This window comes from Podarcis cretensis (genome assembly GCF_951804945.1).
Source record: "Podarcis cretensis genome assembly, chromosome: 15".
Taxonomy (NCBI): domain Eukaryota; kingdom Metazoa; phylum Chordata; class Lepidosauria; order Squamata; family Lacertidae; genus Podarcis; species Podarcis cretensis.
Genome location: NC_137185.1, coordinates 45,456,686 through 45,468,888, shown reverse-complemented (window position 1 = coordinate 45,468,888; position 12,203 = coordinate 45,456,686). Strand labels below are relative to the sequence as shown.

The window sequence follows — 12,203 nt, the reverse complement described above, 5'->3', positions numbered from 1 at the left end:
AAGCACTGTGATATCACTTTAAACAGTCATGACTTCCCCCAAAGAATTATGGGAGCAGTAGTTTACGGGTGCTGAGAGTTGTTCAGAGGCCCCCAAAACCCCTCCCCAGAGCTACAATTCCAAGAGTCGTTTAGCAATCAATCCCTCTTCACAAGGAATCAAAATAAAATCACAAGACTAGGGCAGGTCCTAAAAATATAGCTCTCAAGTGTCAAAGGGCATGTATACAAAGCAAAGCAAAACCAGTTTCACCAACATGGCTCCTGCCTTGGCTCAAGGAATCCTGGGAACTGTAATCCAATAAGGGTGCCAAGAATTCCAAAAGAGGTGCTTGGACACCTATCATTTGTCTGCAGTTCCCAGAGTTCCTAGGGAGAAGGGATGGCTATTAAGCCACTTGAAAGCCACAATGGAATGAAATTCTAGGGGGAATGTGCAGAAGAAACACCACAGAAAAAGAATCACAGAGAAGGAAGTTTGCACAGCTGCACAGACTCTCTCATTTGACACCTGGCAGCAGTTGTTCCATCAGGCTTTCTTTGAACTGTTTCCATCCCAGCTGGCTATTTGAAGGACTGTAACTTTAAAACCTGGCGCCTAAACTTGTTTTTCTTCTCTCCCCCCCCCAAAAAAAACCCTGAGGACTGAGCTTTGTAAGCCACTTTGAGAGCTTTTTTAGTTAAAAGAGAGGTAAAAAATGTTTTGGGCATTATGAGGACACTTAATTTATGTATGAGATCTGGCATTGCTTGTTGGGGGGGGGGGGTCCCCACTCTCATGTGCTATGGAAGGAAGGATTCTTGGTTTTACAGTAGTTCTTATTTTTAGTATGTTCTGTATTTTGTTTCTTTTATGTTGCATTTTTATGCTGTGAACTGCCCTGAGATCTACAGATGAAGAGCAGTATGTAAATTTAACAAATAATACCAATCTGTTTAAAAAGAGAAGATTCTCACTCACGTGGCTATGTTTTTGAAAGGATGAAAGCAGCATGGAAATGTTCCAATGGCTGAAATTCAGGGGTCCCCATGTTCAGAGGTTGCTCCCCCTTTGTCTCCTGTAGCCTGTGATTACATCCCTCTACTCCAGGGATGGAGAACCTCAGGCCTCAGGGCCAAAGGCAGCCCTCTGAGCCTCTCTGTGGGGCTCCCAGGACTCTTCCGGCCACAGGCCCTTCCTAGCCACATCCCCTACTGACTTTGTCTGACTGGACTGGACCAGGCCCTTGCACCCTGATCATGCCTCTCACTTGCCTGGTTGGAGGCAAGGTGCATGTGGAGACCAGGTGAAATTTGCACCCATTGCTCTGTTGACTTTTGCTTCTGGACCCTCATGCCCCTGGCATGTCCCCCCCCCCCCCGCAAAGGTTGCCTGTAAGGGAACGCAGCTGTCCAGTTGGAAAAGGTTTCCCAGAGTTGCTCTGCCCAAAGGCCTTCTGCAATAGGTCCAAAAAGAGTTACGTACGATGCTCCAGAGTTCATGATACAGTTTTCTGAACCACAGTCACACTTCCTTTCATCGTCATGGTTCATTCCTAGGTTGTGGCCAAGTTCATGAGCAACGATCGATGAAAACATCTGCACACTGATGGGCCCAAACTAGAAAATAACACAAAAAGAACAAGCGCACACAAGTATGTAGTAAAAAGGGGTCCAAAAGTTCTGGCTTGGCTTGTTATAGAAACTATTGTGTAATCACTTAGGGGGAAAGTATCATAAGCCTTTGCTCTCTTCTTTCAGCCTTGGGTGATTGAAGTACCAGCACACAAGAAATCAGGCAGAGCAACCCAACTCTCCCCCCCCCCACGCCAGGCTGGGCAAGGAGTGTCTGGATTAGGCAGAGGTGTTCCCCTGCTCTGCTCTCCCAACTGAGATGGCCTTCCAGCTGCCCCCCAGATGTGTGGCCTTGGAACAGAACATTCTGAAGAAGGGGGATGAGCCAGCATTGGGTCCAATCCTCACCCCCGCCCCTTTCACCACAGTTGCCATAAGCAGCTGGGTTGTGAATGCAGCAGTGGTCCTGCCACTCTGCCAAGTCCTAGCAGTGGGAGGGGGGGACTTTGGAATACGCCCAAACCAAATGCCCCAAAATAAAAAGAACAAACCCAATGAAAATGGGGCACCTGGATCTCAGCCAGACCCACCGCAAACCCCTTTTGCCACAAAGCTAAGTTTCCACCTTTGTTCACTGGAGAAGCAATGGATGTTGTCTTACCACATTAATGCCTCCGGCGTGGCTCTTGGAGCAGACGGTACCCACGTAAGCCATCCCTGCTGTGCCACCAAATGCTTTCTTCCTGAAATTTACACACAGGAAAGAGTGCCATTAGTTTCTGCTGCAAGCAGAATGGTCATCTCCCATTTAAATCCCAAACAGTAATGCCAGCAAAGAGAAGGGGGTAAGGTCACTTTCAGTGTCTGGGCACTAGCTAAAAGGAGAATCACATTCTTAATAAAAGCCTTTAAAACAATGGGGAAATGGGGGGTGAGGGGAGTCAGGATAAGCAAATAAGTTTAAAATATTCAAGACTAGGAATAGTAAACAAACCAACAAAGTATATATACATACATGTGCATGCATGCATCTATTAGCACCCCCTAACAACAACAACTGTTAAGTTGTGGGTTGACATAGCTGACAACACAGCGATTTCTCCAAGTAGCTCTTTATTTTGTAAGCTGGAATAGAACTGACTGCAAACAGCTCAGCCGGCCTGCTTTTATAGGCAGCCGGCTGTAAACATTGTAGCAACAACAGCCCAGAGTTCCCGCCTAAAATAACTGACGTGGACCTGAGTGAAAACTATCTACAGACCTGAGTGAAAACTATATACAGTATCCCCCTGCTGGCCCAGGGTGAAACTTCACCACATAACAACAACAACAACAACAACAACAACAACCATTTTATTATTTATACCCCACCCATCTGGCTGGGTTTCCTCAGCCACTCTGGGTGGCTTCCAGCGGTCTGGATTAGTTGTAGTTTCCAGATAACCTTCAAAGGTAACCCCACACAGAGTGCGTTGCAGTAGTCCAAGCATGCATCACTCTGGCAAGACAGTTTGCAGGCAGGTAGGGTCTCAGCCTGCGTACCAGATGGGGCTGGTAGATAGCCGCCCTGGGGGGACTTCCGGGTTGGCGCCTCCAGCAATGGCTGAGCTCCTCCGATCGGGAGGAACTTACTCCGTGGAAAATAGGGTCTGACCTCCACGGCGAAGGCGGAGACCCACTGAAATCACAGGCAGAAAGAAGCCTGTGAACCTGGGATTCGGCTGGCACCTTTTGCGCCTCCCCTACTCGCGGGGAAACCCTGTTTTGGGGATCCGGAGCGACATGGGGTGAGCGGCGCGGTGCTTTGAATCGACTGCTTCTTTCACGGAGTGAAGCCGCATTGCCGTTGCTGGAGAGTGCTAACTTTCTCCTGTGGACAATTGGATTTTAAACAACTACCCGTGAGTAGAACGGAAAATTGGATCTTTAAGTACCTTAATTTGGCGCTGAAAGCAGGAAGGTCATAAACAGGAAGTCCGCCTTCCGCTTTTGTAAATAGACTGAAGCAAAGACGTTACAAGCTAAAGTTTTTGAAAGTTTTTGATAAAGGATTAAATCTCCATTGGTTAAAAATACAAAAACCCCCTTGGAAGCAGGTGAAGAGGGGGGAAATTTTGAATTCTGAACTTAGTAAGCCTGCAGGAGTGAGGGGAAGATCAAATTACCACAGCTCTGAACCTGGGAATGGCTGCTTGGGGAAAGTTTATTGATAGAACGGATTTGACAGCTAGCTAAAATAAGAGCAAGATACTGTTTCCATTGTCCTCTTCTGCATTTAAGATGGAGGGGAAAGTAACTGAAAATCGAAACTATGTTTAATGCCTGAGTTGTGCTTGAAAGAATTGATATAAGTGGAGACTGTTTCCCTCTAGAGTGAGCCTTTGAAATTGTTATAGGAGTGTAACTGGGAGGTCTCCAGCTGCAAGATAAGGATTCTGAGAACCAGAGATTGACCTTGGACTATTCAAAATGTTGATAGGAGAAGTTATTTTGACTGCATTATGCAAGACAAACTATTTGCTGGAGAGATTCATAAAAAGATGGATGACATGACTTTTAAAACTGATAATTTGGAACAGAAAGTGACTAATATGAGTCAAAAAGCGAGCACCAACACAGAAATAATTCAGGACTTGGCCCAGGAACCTACCTTGGCAGAACAAATGGTGGAGGAAAAGGAGAAAGTCGTTGTCTTTGAACCTAAAATAACACAAGCGGGACCCTTAGTTCTACAGAAGCAAATTGAGGACTATAAATTGAGGCCTTTTATGATTGAATCTAGAAAAATTCAGATTTTGAGGATTGGATCCTGGCTTGGACTGAAGAAGGAAAGTTGGAAAGATCTCTCTATCCAGGGATTAATTGACTTTTGGGACATGGACTTGGATTTGAAGGAGATTGAAGTTTTGGGGGCCTTTGGATTTGGAGGAACCTTGAAATACGTCCTGAAACACTGTATAGACTCTAGCTTCAACTATGGAAATTTGGTTGAACTGTCCAGAAGGAATAAAAGTAATGTTAGGATGGAGTTCTCTCGAGATTTGCTTTCTAGCATTAAAGAATATGAAGAAGATCTGCAGAAGGGACCTGGAAAAGAGTTAAGAGCCTCAGACATAAGATCTCCAGGTTGATGGACTATATGGAATTGACGGAAAGGACTGGCAGAATCTGAAACCAGGGAGAGGAGTTGATGGAAGAAGATTGGAAAATTTAAAGTTTATATATAGAAATACCACAAAATTAATGAGTGATAGCAAAATGGTGGATTGATATTTTATGCATTTAGCAGAAATGTTATAAGGAGTTAAGCATATATAAGTATTTTAGTTTTAATGTTAAAATAAGGTTTAAAAAATTGGTGAAAGGAGGGAAAGTAAAGTTACATTATATTGAGATAAAATAGAGAACAAAATTTGGAAAAGATGGAAAGGATTTGCTGAAATAGTTAATCGAATTAGAATACAAAAAAGGGAGGTGTGAGGAGGTCAAGGAAACAAGCAAATGAAAGAAAAGTTGGGAAGATTAGTTGTGTTTTTTGTTTTTGTGTGTGTGTGTTTTCTTTTTTTCTTTTTTCTTATTGTGATGTGTTGTTTTGTTTTTGTTTAATATGGTGTTATTACTTTTACTTTTGTTTTTTGTAACCCTTAAAAATCTTAATAAATATTATTTTTTTAAAAAAAATTTAGATAGCCGCCCTGGACACAGAATTAACATGTGCCTCCATGGACAGCTGTGAATCCAAAATTGCTCCCAGGCTGCGTACCAGGGGCACAGCTACCCCTTTCAGGACCAGGGAGTAACCCACACCAGCCCGCCCCGTCCCCCAAGAACCTTCTGTCTTGTCAGGATTCAACATCAATCTGTTAGCTGCCATTCATCCTTCAACCGCTTCCAGATACTCACACAGGACATTCACCACTGTCAGTGTTTCTGATTTGAAGGAGAGGTAAACCCCCTTGATCTCTCCCAGCGGCTTCATGTAGATGTTAAAAAGCATGGGAGAAGGACAGTACCCTGAAGCACCCCACAACTGAGAGCCAAGGGGTCTCCCCCAACACCACTTTCTGAACACGGCCCAGGAGAAAGGAGCGGAACCACTGTATAACAGTGCCCCTAGCTCCCAACTCCTCAAGACTGTCCAAAAGGATACCATGTTCAATTGGATCAAAGGCCGCTGAGAGATCCAGCAGGACCAGGAAACAGGTTTCACCTCTGTCCCTGGCTGGCTGAAGTTCACTGACCAGCATGACCAAGGCAGTTTCAGTGCCATGGTGGGGCCTGAATCCCAACTGGAAGGGATCCAAATGGTCCGCATCCTCCAGGCGTGCTTGTTCGGCAACCACTCGCTCAATCACCTTGCCCAAGAATGGTAGCTTTTTGACTGGGCAATAGTTGGCCATACTGGCTGGGTCTAAAGATGCTTTTTTAAGAAGTGGTTTAATGACCACCTCTTTCAGCGGGTCTGGGAAGACTCCCTCGCAAAGGGAAGCATTCATCATCCCGCAGAGGCCATTGCCCAGCCCTTCCCGGCTCGCTTTTATGAGCCAGGATGGGCAAGAATCAAGGAGACAGGTGGTCGGTTTCACTCTTCCAAGCAGCCTGTCCACATCCTTGGAGGTCACAGATTAGAATTGATCCCGTACAACTTAACCAGACAGAACTCTAGCACTATCCCACCCTATCCCTGCTTCCACAGTGGAGTCTATCTCTTTCCAAATCTGAGCAACTTTATTTGCAGAAACCTTTGGAAAATCATTGCAGGAGATCTTGGGGTCCTTACAGGGCCTCAATGGTGAAAGTGGTTCCATTAGATTGTGAACTACCTGAGTCTCCTGCTGCTTTTTTCTGCAGAGGCAATAGAGATGGTGTAGATCTGCCATCGCTATCACCACTTAGTAGGTTCAACATTGAGCTTTAACCTGTGTCCAGTCCAATTCAGAATGAGTTTTCCACCACTGGTGCTCTAGCTGTCAGCTCTGGGGGAAACCAGGGGGCTGTGTGGGCTCAATGCAATCAGAGAGGGAGCTTCAGAGCCAGTCAGTCAATAGCCCTTGTTATCTCTGCATTCCAGCTGGCCACCAGTGAATCAGCTGAAAGGCCATCAACGTGGATAAGGCATCCCCTATCACTCTTTGGAAACCACTTGTTTCCATTAAATGGGGAGAGGGGGTGGACCATCCGAATTGGTCCCACTTTCCTGCGTGGGGGGTGGGGGGAAGGGTTGCGGAGAAGTCTAGTGGCATCAGAAAGTGACCCGACCATGGCATTTCTTTTGTTTCACCAAAAACTTGCAGGAGTGCAATGAATTATATTCGAGGGAAGCACTAACTCATTCCGTTAGTGGAAGGGGTAATATGTGCAAAGCTGGGTGCCCCACTGGCGGCTTCATTTTGCACTATTTGCAGCTCCCAAATCAGGTGGTATTGTCACGTACAGCTGATCTATAGCACTGCAGCATTCTATAGTTGACTATAATTGTTGTTAGCGACTCTGGTTTGTGCACAAGCATAAGAAGGGGTGAGATAAATATTTGCATAACTTCCATCATCCACCTCTTTTTGAAGTTAAGGGAAAAGAGTAGGAGGAAAAACCCCATAGATCTTACAGAACAAACTGTGCACTGTCATGTCTTTGGCGCGGGACAAGCTCCTGCTCTCGCCACTGCACAAAGTTGGCAAGAACATCTCCTGCACCTCCTTCCAGGCGGATCTTGTTTTCCTGAGTCCAGATCTCCAAGCCAACCAACACGATGCGGATGTTCAGTGCTATGTACATCTGGAAAGCAGAGAGAAGAAAGGAGCAAGTAAGAGAGGGCTGGGGAATGTTTTCTATCCCAAGGGCCCCATTCCCTCAGAGGTAACCTTCCAAGGGCCACACGGCAGACAGGATCCTAGCCAAAAGTGGGTGAGGCAGAGGCAAAAAGGCAGAGAGTAACAGGGGTGACTCACTGTTGTGCAGTATTAGGCTCTGTTCCAGTTATAGAAGCGTCAGAGGTTTCAGCACTCACCCTGCAACCACGGCTCTCCATCCTGCACCCAGACAAGCAGGAGGCATTACTTAGGACAAGGACACCGTACAGAGCCTGTCAGGGCAGCCACCTTTGGACCCATGAAATTCTCCAGGAACAGAATGCATGCAAGCATGTAGAATATCTTCCGAGGAGCATTTTAAAAGCTTTTTTTTTTTTTACCATGCAGACACAGTAAACTAACTAGCAGCTCCAAGCAGCTGTGAAATGTTTAAAGAGAATCACGTGTCCCCATGCCCCATTGCCATCCCCACCCCCTGTGCACACTGAATAGAGAATGGAAGCTCATCAGGAAGCACACATAGAGCCATTCCACATTGAAAGGCCTGGACAAAGGGAGGGATCCCAAAAAAGAAAACCAAAAAGATAATACAGCTGGATGCCAAGCAAGTCTTCCTTGGCAAGGCATTCTAGAAACCTCAAAATCACATATTTCAGTTGTCATCCTAATTATTATGTTTCAAATACATGGCACACACAACAAAACTGCTGCACCTTGAACTGGTTGTGGAGAGGGCAGCTGAATGTGGGCAGCCTGAGGCAGGAGCTGCCATCTTGAGCTGCCCGTAAAAAGCAAGTCTAGAGGGAGAGACTAGGGCAAAGTCTGCTGCTTCCAGGAGCTCTTCTCATTGTGAGACTTTTGTGGGTGAGCTGAGAGTTGGTTTGGACCCTGGGTGAGAACAGTCTGTCTCAAGAGACACTGGGGTGCATCTCCAGGGGTGATGTCAAACCGCTGTGTTAGCAGCACTAAAGTGACCTCCGCAAGACACAAGCCTGAGCAGTGTGCCTGGAAGTCCTGGGCTGCCCAGACGTCAAGATCCCCCTCTCAGCCTCACTGATGGGGTCCAAAGGAAGGCAGAGCAAGACATTTGGCCCAGCTGGGCTGCAGTAGTAGCTGGAAGGAGGTGTACAAGGTGCCACCCAACCGTCTTAGGGACTCCACTCCGGATTTCTATAGGGTATCCTCCTGAGCCTTCCCTTCTCCCAAAGATAACCCACAAGGCAACAGAGGTTTAGGATCAGAGTTTTCCTTCCCCTGGATGGGCTCCCTTCCCAGGTGGACAAGCCCCACGTGCCCCTCACTTCCCTCTCCAGCACATGCAGAAACCACCTTCTTGACCGTTGGACCCACTCTTGACCTCATTTGCTCCATCCGCTAGAGCCTGTCTTTGCACACAGGGAAGACTTTAACTCACCAAGGGTGTATCAGAAGGAAGATGTTGATTATATATATATATATTAGTAACTTTGTATTGACATAACATTTTGAACTGTGTATTTTTGAAATATTTTGTTTAAGTTGTCCATTGTAGCTTCAGTTTTTTGCACAGTGTTTTGGTATAGAAATGAAATAATAAATAATCACACCACTTTGAAGAAAGGGGCAGGTAAAAGTAAAAGGAATCAAAATACATGCATATTTTGGCACAATTCATCAACTCTGAGTATCATAAAGCTTTCACTTACACTATCCAGGTAGTTGACCAAATGCACCATCTCTTCTGTAACAGCAGTTTTATTCTGGCCCATCAGCTGATACTGCAAGAAAAGCAAACATTTTTGCATGGACGGAAAATGGGACAATGAAGAAAACAAACAACAGAACAGTGCCAGCAATTTCAGAGACTTGTGCTTTAAAAAGTTGGGCCAAAAAAGGCCAAAAGTGTGCTTAACAGATTTTGGATGTTGCCAATCTCCAGAATGGAATCATGGAGTTGGTGCAGGTTTAGAAGTAAAGATAGAAAATTTTGAATGGTCTGCATTTTCCTCCCTGCTGTCTCCCATCCATGCAAGGACCCCTAACTGTTAAGTCCAGTCTTGAACGACTCTGGGGTTGTGGCACTCGTCTCGCTTTATTGGCCAAGGGAGCCAACGTTTGTCCGCAGACAGTTTTTCCAGGTCATGTAGCCAACATAACTAAGCCGCTTCTGGGGAAACCAGAGCAGCACACGGAAACACTGTTTACATTCCCGCTGGAGCAGTACCTATTTATCTACTTGCACTTTGACATGCTTTCGAACTGGTAGGTTGGCAGGAGCTGGGACAGAGCAATGAGAGCTCACCCTGTCGCAGGGATTCAAACTGCCAACCTTCCGATTGGCAAGCCCTAGGCTCAGTGCTTTAGACCACAGCGCCACCGGCATCCCTCATCCATGCAAGACTTCATAGCAAAACCCAAGAATTTTAGGGCTTTGGGAAAAGGAGTATCAGCTGACAATTTGGGAACACAGTGACTTAAAGGAAAACAATGTTTATGTAGGGATGGGAATGGGAAGTGACCAGTCATAGTGGGAAGGGGTGGAGCAAAGTGAAGAACCACAGAAGCTAACTGGACCCAATGGGGGTGTTCTCCAGTGGCTCAGGGATGGGGTGAGGGTGGCTCATCCCCCAAAATCTGCATTTCAGCTGCACACATTCTGTTAGTACAAGAGCAGGGTCCATACCCTTTCTTTGTCCACGACTATAAAGAGCTCCACATATCTTGTCTGTAGGAGGATACCTCTTTTTTTCTGCAAGGAAAGGGAGGGAAAGGGTGTAAGAAACAAAATCTTATCCCCTGACTCATAAGTTAAAAATGGAGTGATGTCACTCTGATCCATATTCCGCTTTTCTGCTCACACCACAACTACTCTACTGGGGAAACATACCCAAGACACAGAGTGCCAAGGCTTTCCAAAGAAAAGGCAACAATTCTCTTTTGTATCAGAATCTGGCCAGGATACACTCAGTCTGACCAAACAAAACAAGAACATGAGAAATATTTAAAGCTCATTTGTTTATTTTTATGACTTAAAATATTTATATTCCACTTTTCAATTCACAGACAAAAATTTGAAGGCGGAATTAAGCATGCATTATTCACATCCAGGTAATTTTAGGATTTCATCTCAAACTGGGAGGAGGGGAGAAGAGTGATGGCAGCTGGAATCTAACAACATCTGGAGGGCCACAGGTTCCCCATTCTGTTTTTAGCTCTCATGAGCAGTGATCAGAACAAGATGAACAGAATATTGAGCACCCCAGAGCGGAGATTTATTGCCCGTACAAACATCTGTCTCATGGCTCTGTCTCTATGGCTCCTTGCACTCCTTTCCCTCAGTGCTACCCAAGCCACCTCTTAGGGTTAGACCCAATTAAGTTCTACTTAAAGTAGACCCATTGAAAGGAGTGTAACTAAGTTAGGCATAAACCTCAGTGGGTCTACTCTGAGTAGGGCAAGAATTGGCTACAACCCTTAGAATTTGCTCAGACCTTCAAGGTCATCACAGGACACTCACTCTCAGCCGCTGAGTCTCGCTGTCGGGGTGCTGAGGATCTCTTCCTCCCCACTTTTTTCCAGGAAGCTGGCACCGCATGTGATCCTCATCTACCTTCACGTTCTTCAACCGGTAGATAACGTGTTTGGTGCCTGAGGGCGGATCCAGAGGCTCAATTCCATAGCTGATGCTCTCAATTTGCAATAATCCCCTAGCAATGACATTAATTCATGTGTCAGAATCCCTGGGATGCATTCAGCATAGTGCTAAGGAGACCGTTCTGCCCGCACAAGCATTCCGCTTGCCTGACAGAACCATCTCCCCTCTCCACCTCCCCATCTCTCTGTGTGCTGTTCTGGGGGTTCTCCTGACCCCCCAGAGCGGATTTGATTTGGGGGAAGTCCCATTATACCATAGGCCTCATTGCTTGAATACAGCCCATTGCTCCCAGAGTATGTGCTGGTATGGGTGAGGATCCTAAACGAAAGCACTCACCTCTATGGAAAGGAAACCAGGCTTCTGATTCAAACGTGCAAAAACAGCATGAAACACTGTATAGTCCTTCCTGGACAGTATTACAGTACTTCAAACTGCAGGTTCAGAAAAGGGCAACCAACAGGACTTTTATATGCACAAAGGTGGAAGGCCTCATTATTATCAACAATGGAAGAATGGCTGTTAAAACTAACAGACTTAGCTGAGATGGAGAAACTGACATGTTTAATCAGAGAAAAGCTATTGTTAATATTTGCTAAAGATTGGAACCCTCTCATGAACTTTTTGCATGAAAAAGAAAAAGAAATAATGATATTTGGATTTGAGGATTGAAGATGATGTTTGTTTTAAAAAGTGGCTTTGTGAGGTGTTATGCTAGATTGGACAAAGTGAATGGTGTTTTTACATAGCGGAAATGAGGAAGAATAAGAAGTTCTTTTCATTCTGAATCTTATTTCTCTCTCTTCCTCTTTTCTATTCCTTTTTTAAAATTTCTTTTTCTTTCACCTCCCCCCCTTTTGCGTTTCTATTGTATCTAGATAAAAATCCTGGTTTGGTTTGTTTTTTTTTAAAAAAAGGGAGAAGATCTTAAGCTGCATATTTCTCTCCATAAACCTTAATAAAATTTATTATAAAAATAAAAGGGTAACCAAAATAATCAATGGGATGGAGGCTTCCTGTTTCCGGTGGTGAGAAATGGCTGACTCCGATATGATCGGATCCCAGCCGTGCCGGTAATTCAGGGCTGATATGGGGGTAATTAGCCCTGGCAGACTCCCCAGGGTGGGGGAGGACTGTCTCATAGACCCACATATTGTCCGAAATTGTCAGCTTGCATCAAGGTGCAAGCGGCATGAAATTGGGTCCCAG

General features: G+C 45.4%; 1 protein-coding gene across 1 annotated transcript in view; it reads right to left on the bottom strand.

Annotated features, from left to right (window-relative positions):
- ADAM9 (ADAM metallopeptidase domain 9) overlaps positions 1-12,203 on the bottom strand; it is an 89,770-nt gene that overhangs the window by 44,689 nt on the left and 32,878 nt on the right. The window contains exons 6-11 of the mRNA XM_079954965.1: positions 10,860-11,049; positions 10,026-10,091; positions 9,049-9,120; positions 7,159-7,328; positions 2,215-2,296; positions 1,465-1,598 (exon numbers count right to left, since the gene is read on the bottom strand). Coding sequence (XP_079811091.1) covers positions 1,465-1,598; positions 2,215-2,296; positions 7,159-7,328; positions 9,049-9,120; positions 10,026-10,091; positions 10,860-11,049 — 714 coding nt within the window. The remainder of the gene's footprint in view (positions 1-1,464; positions 1,599-2,214; positions 2,297-7,158; positions 7,329-9,048; positions 9,121-10,025; positions 10,092-10,859; positions 11,050-12,203) is intronic.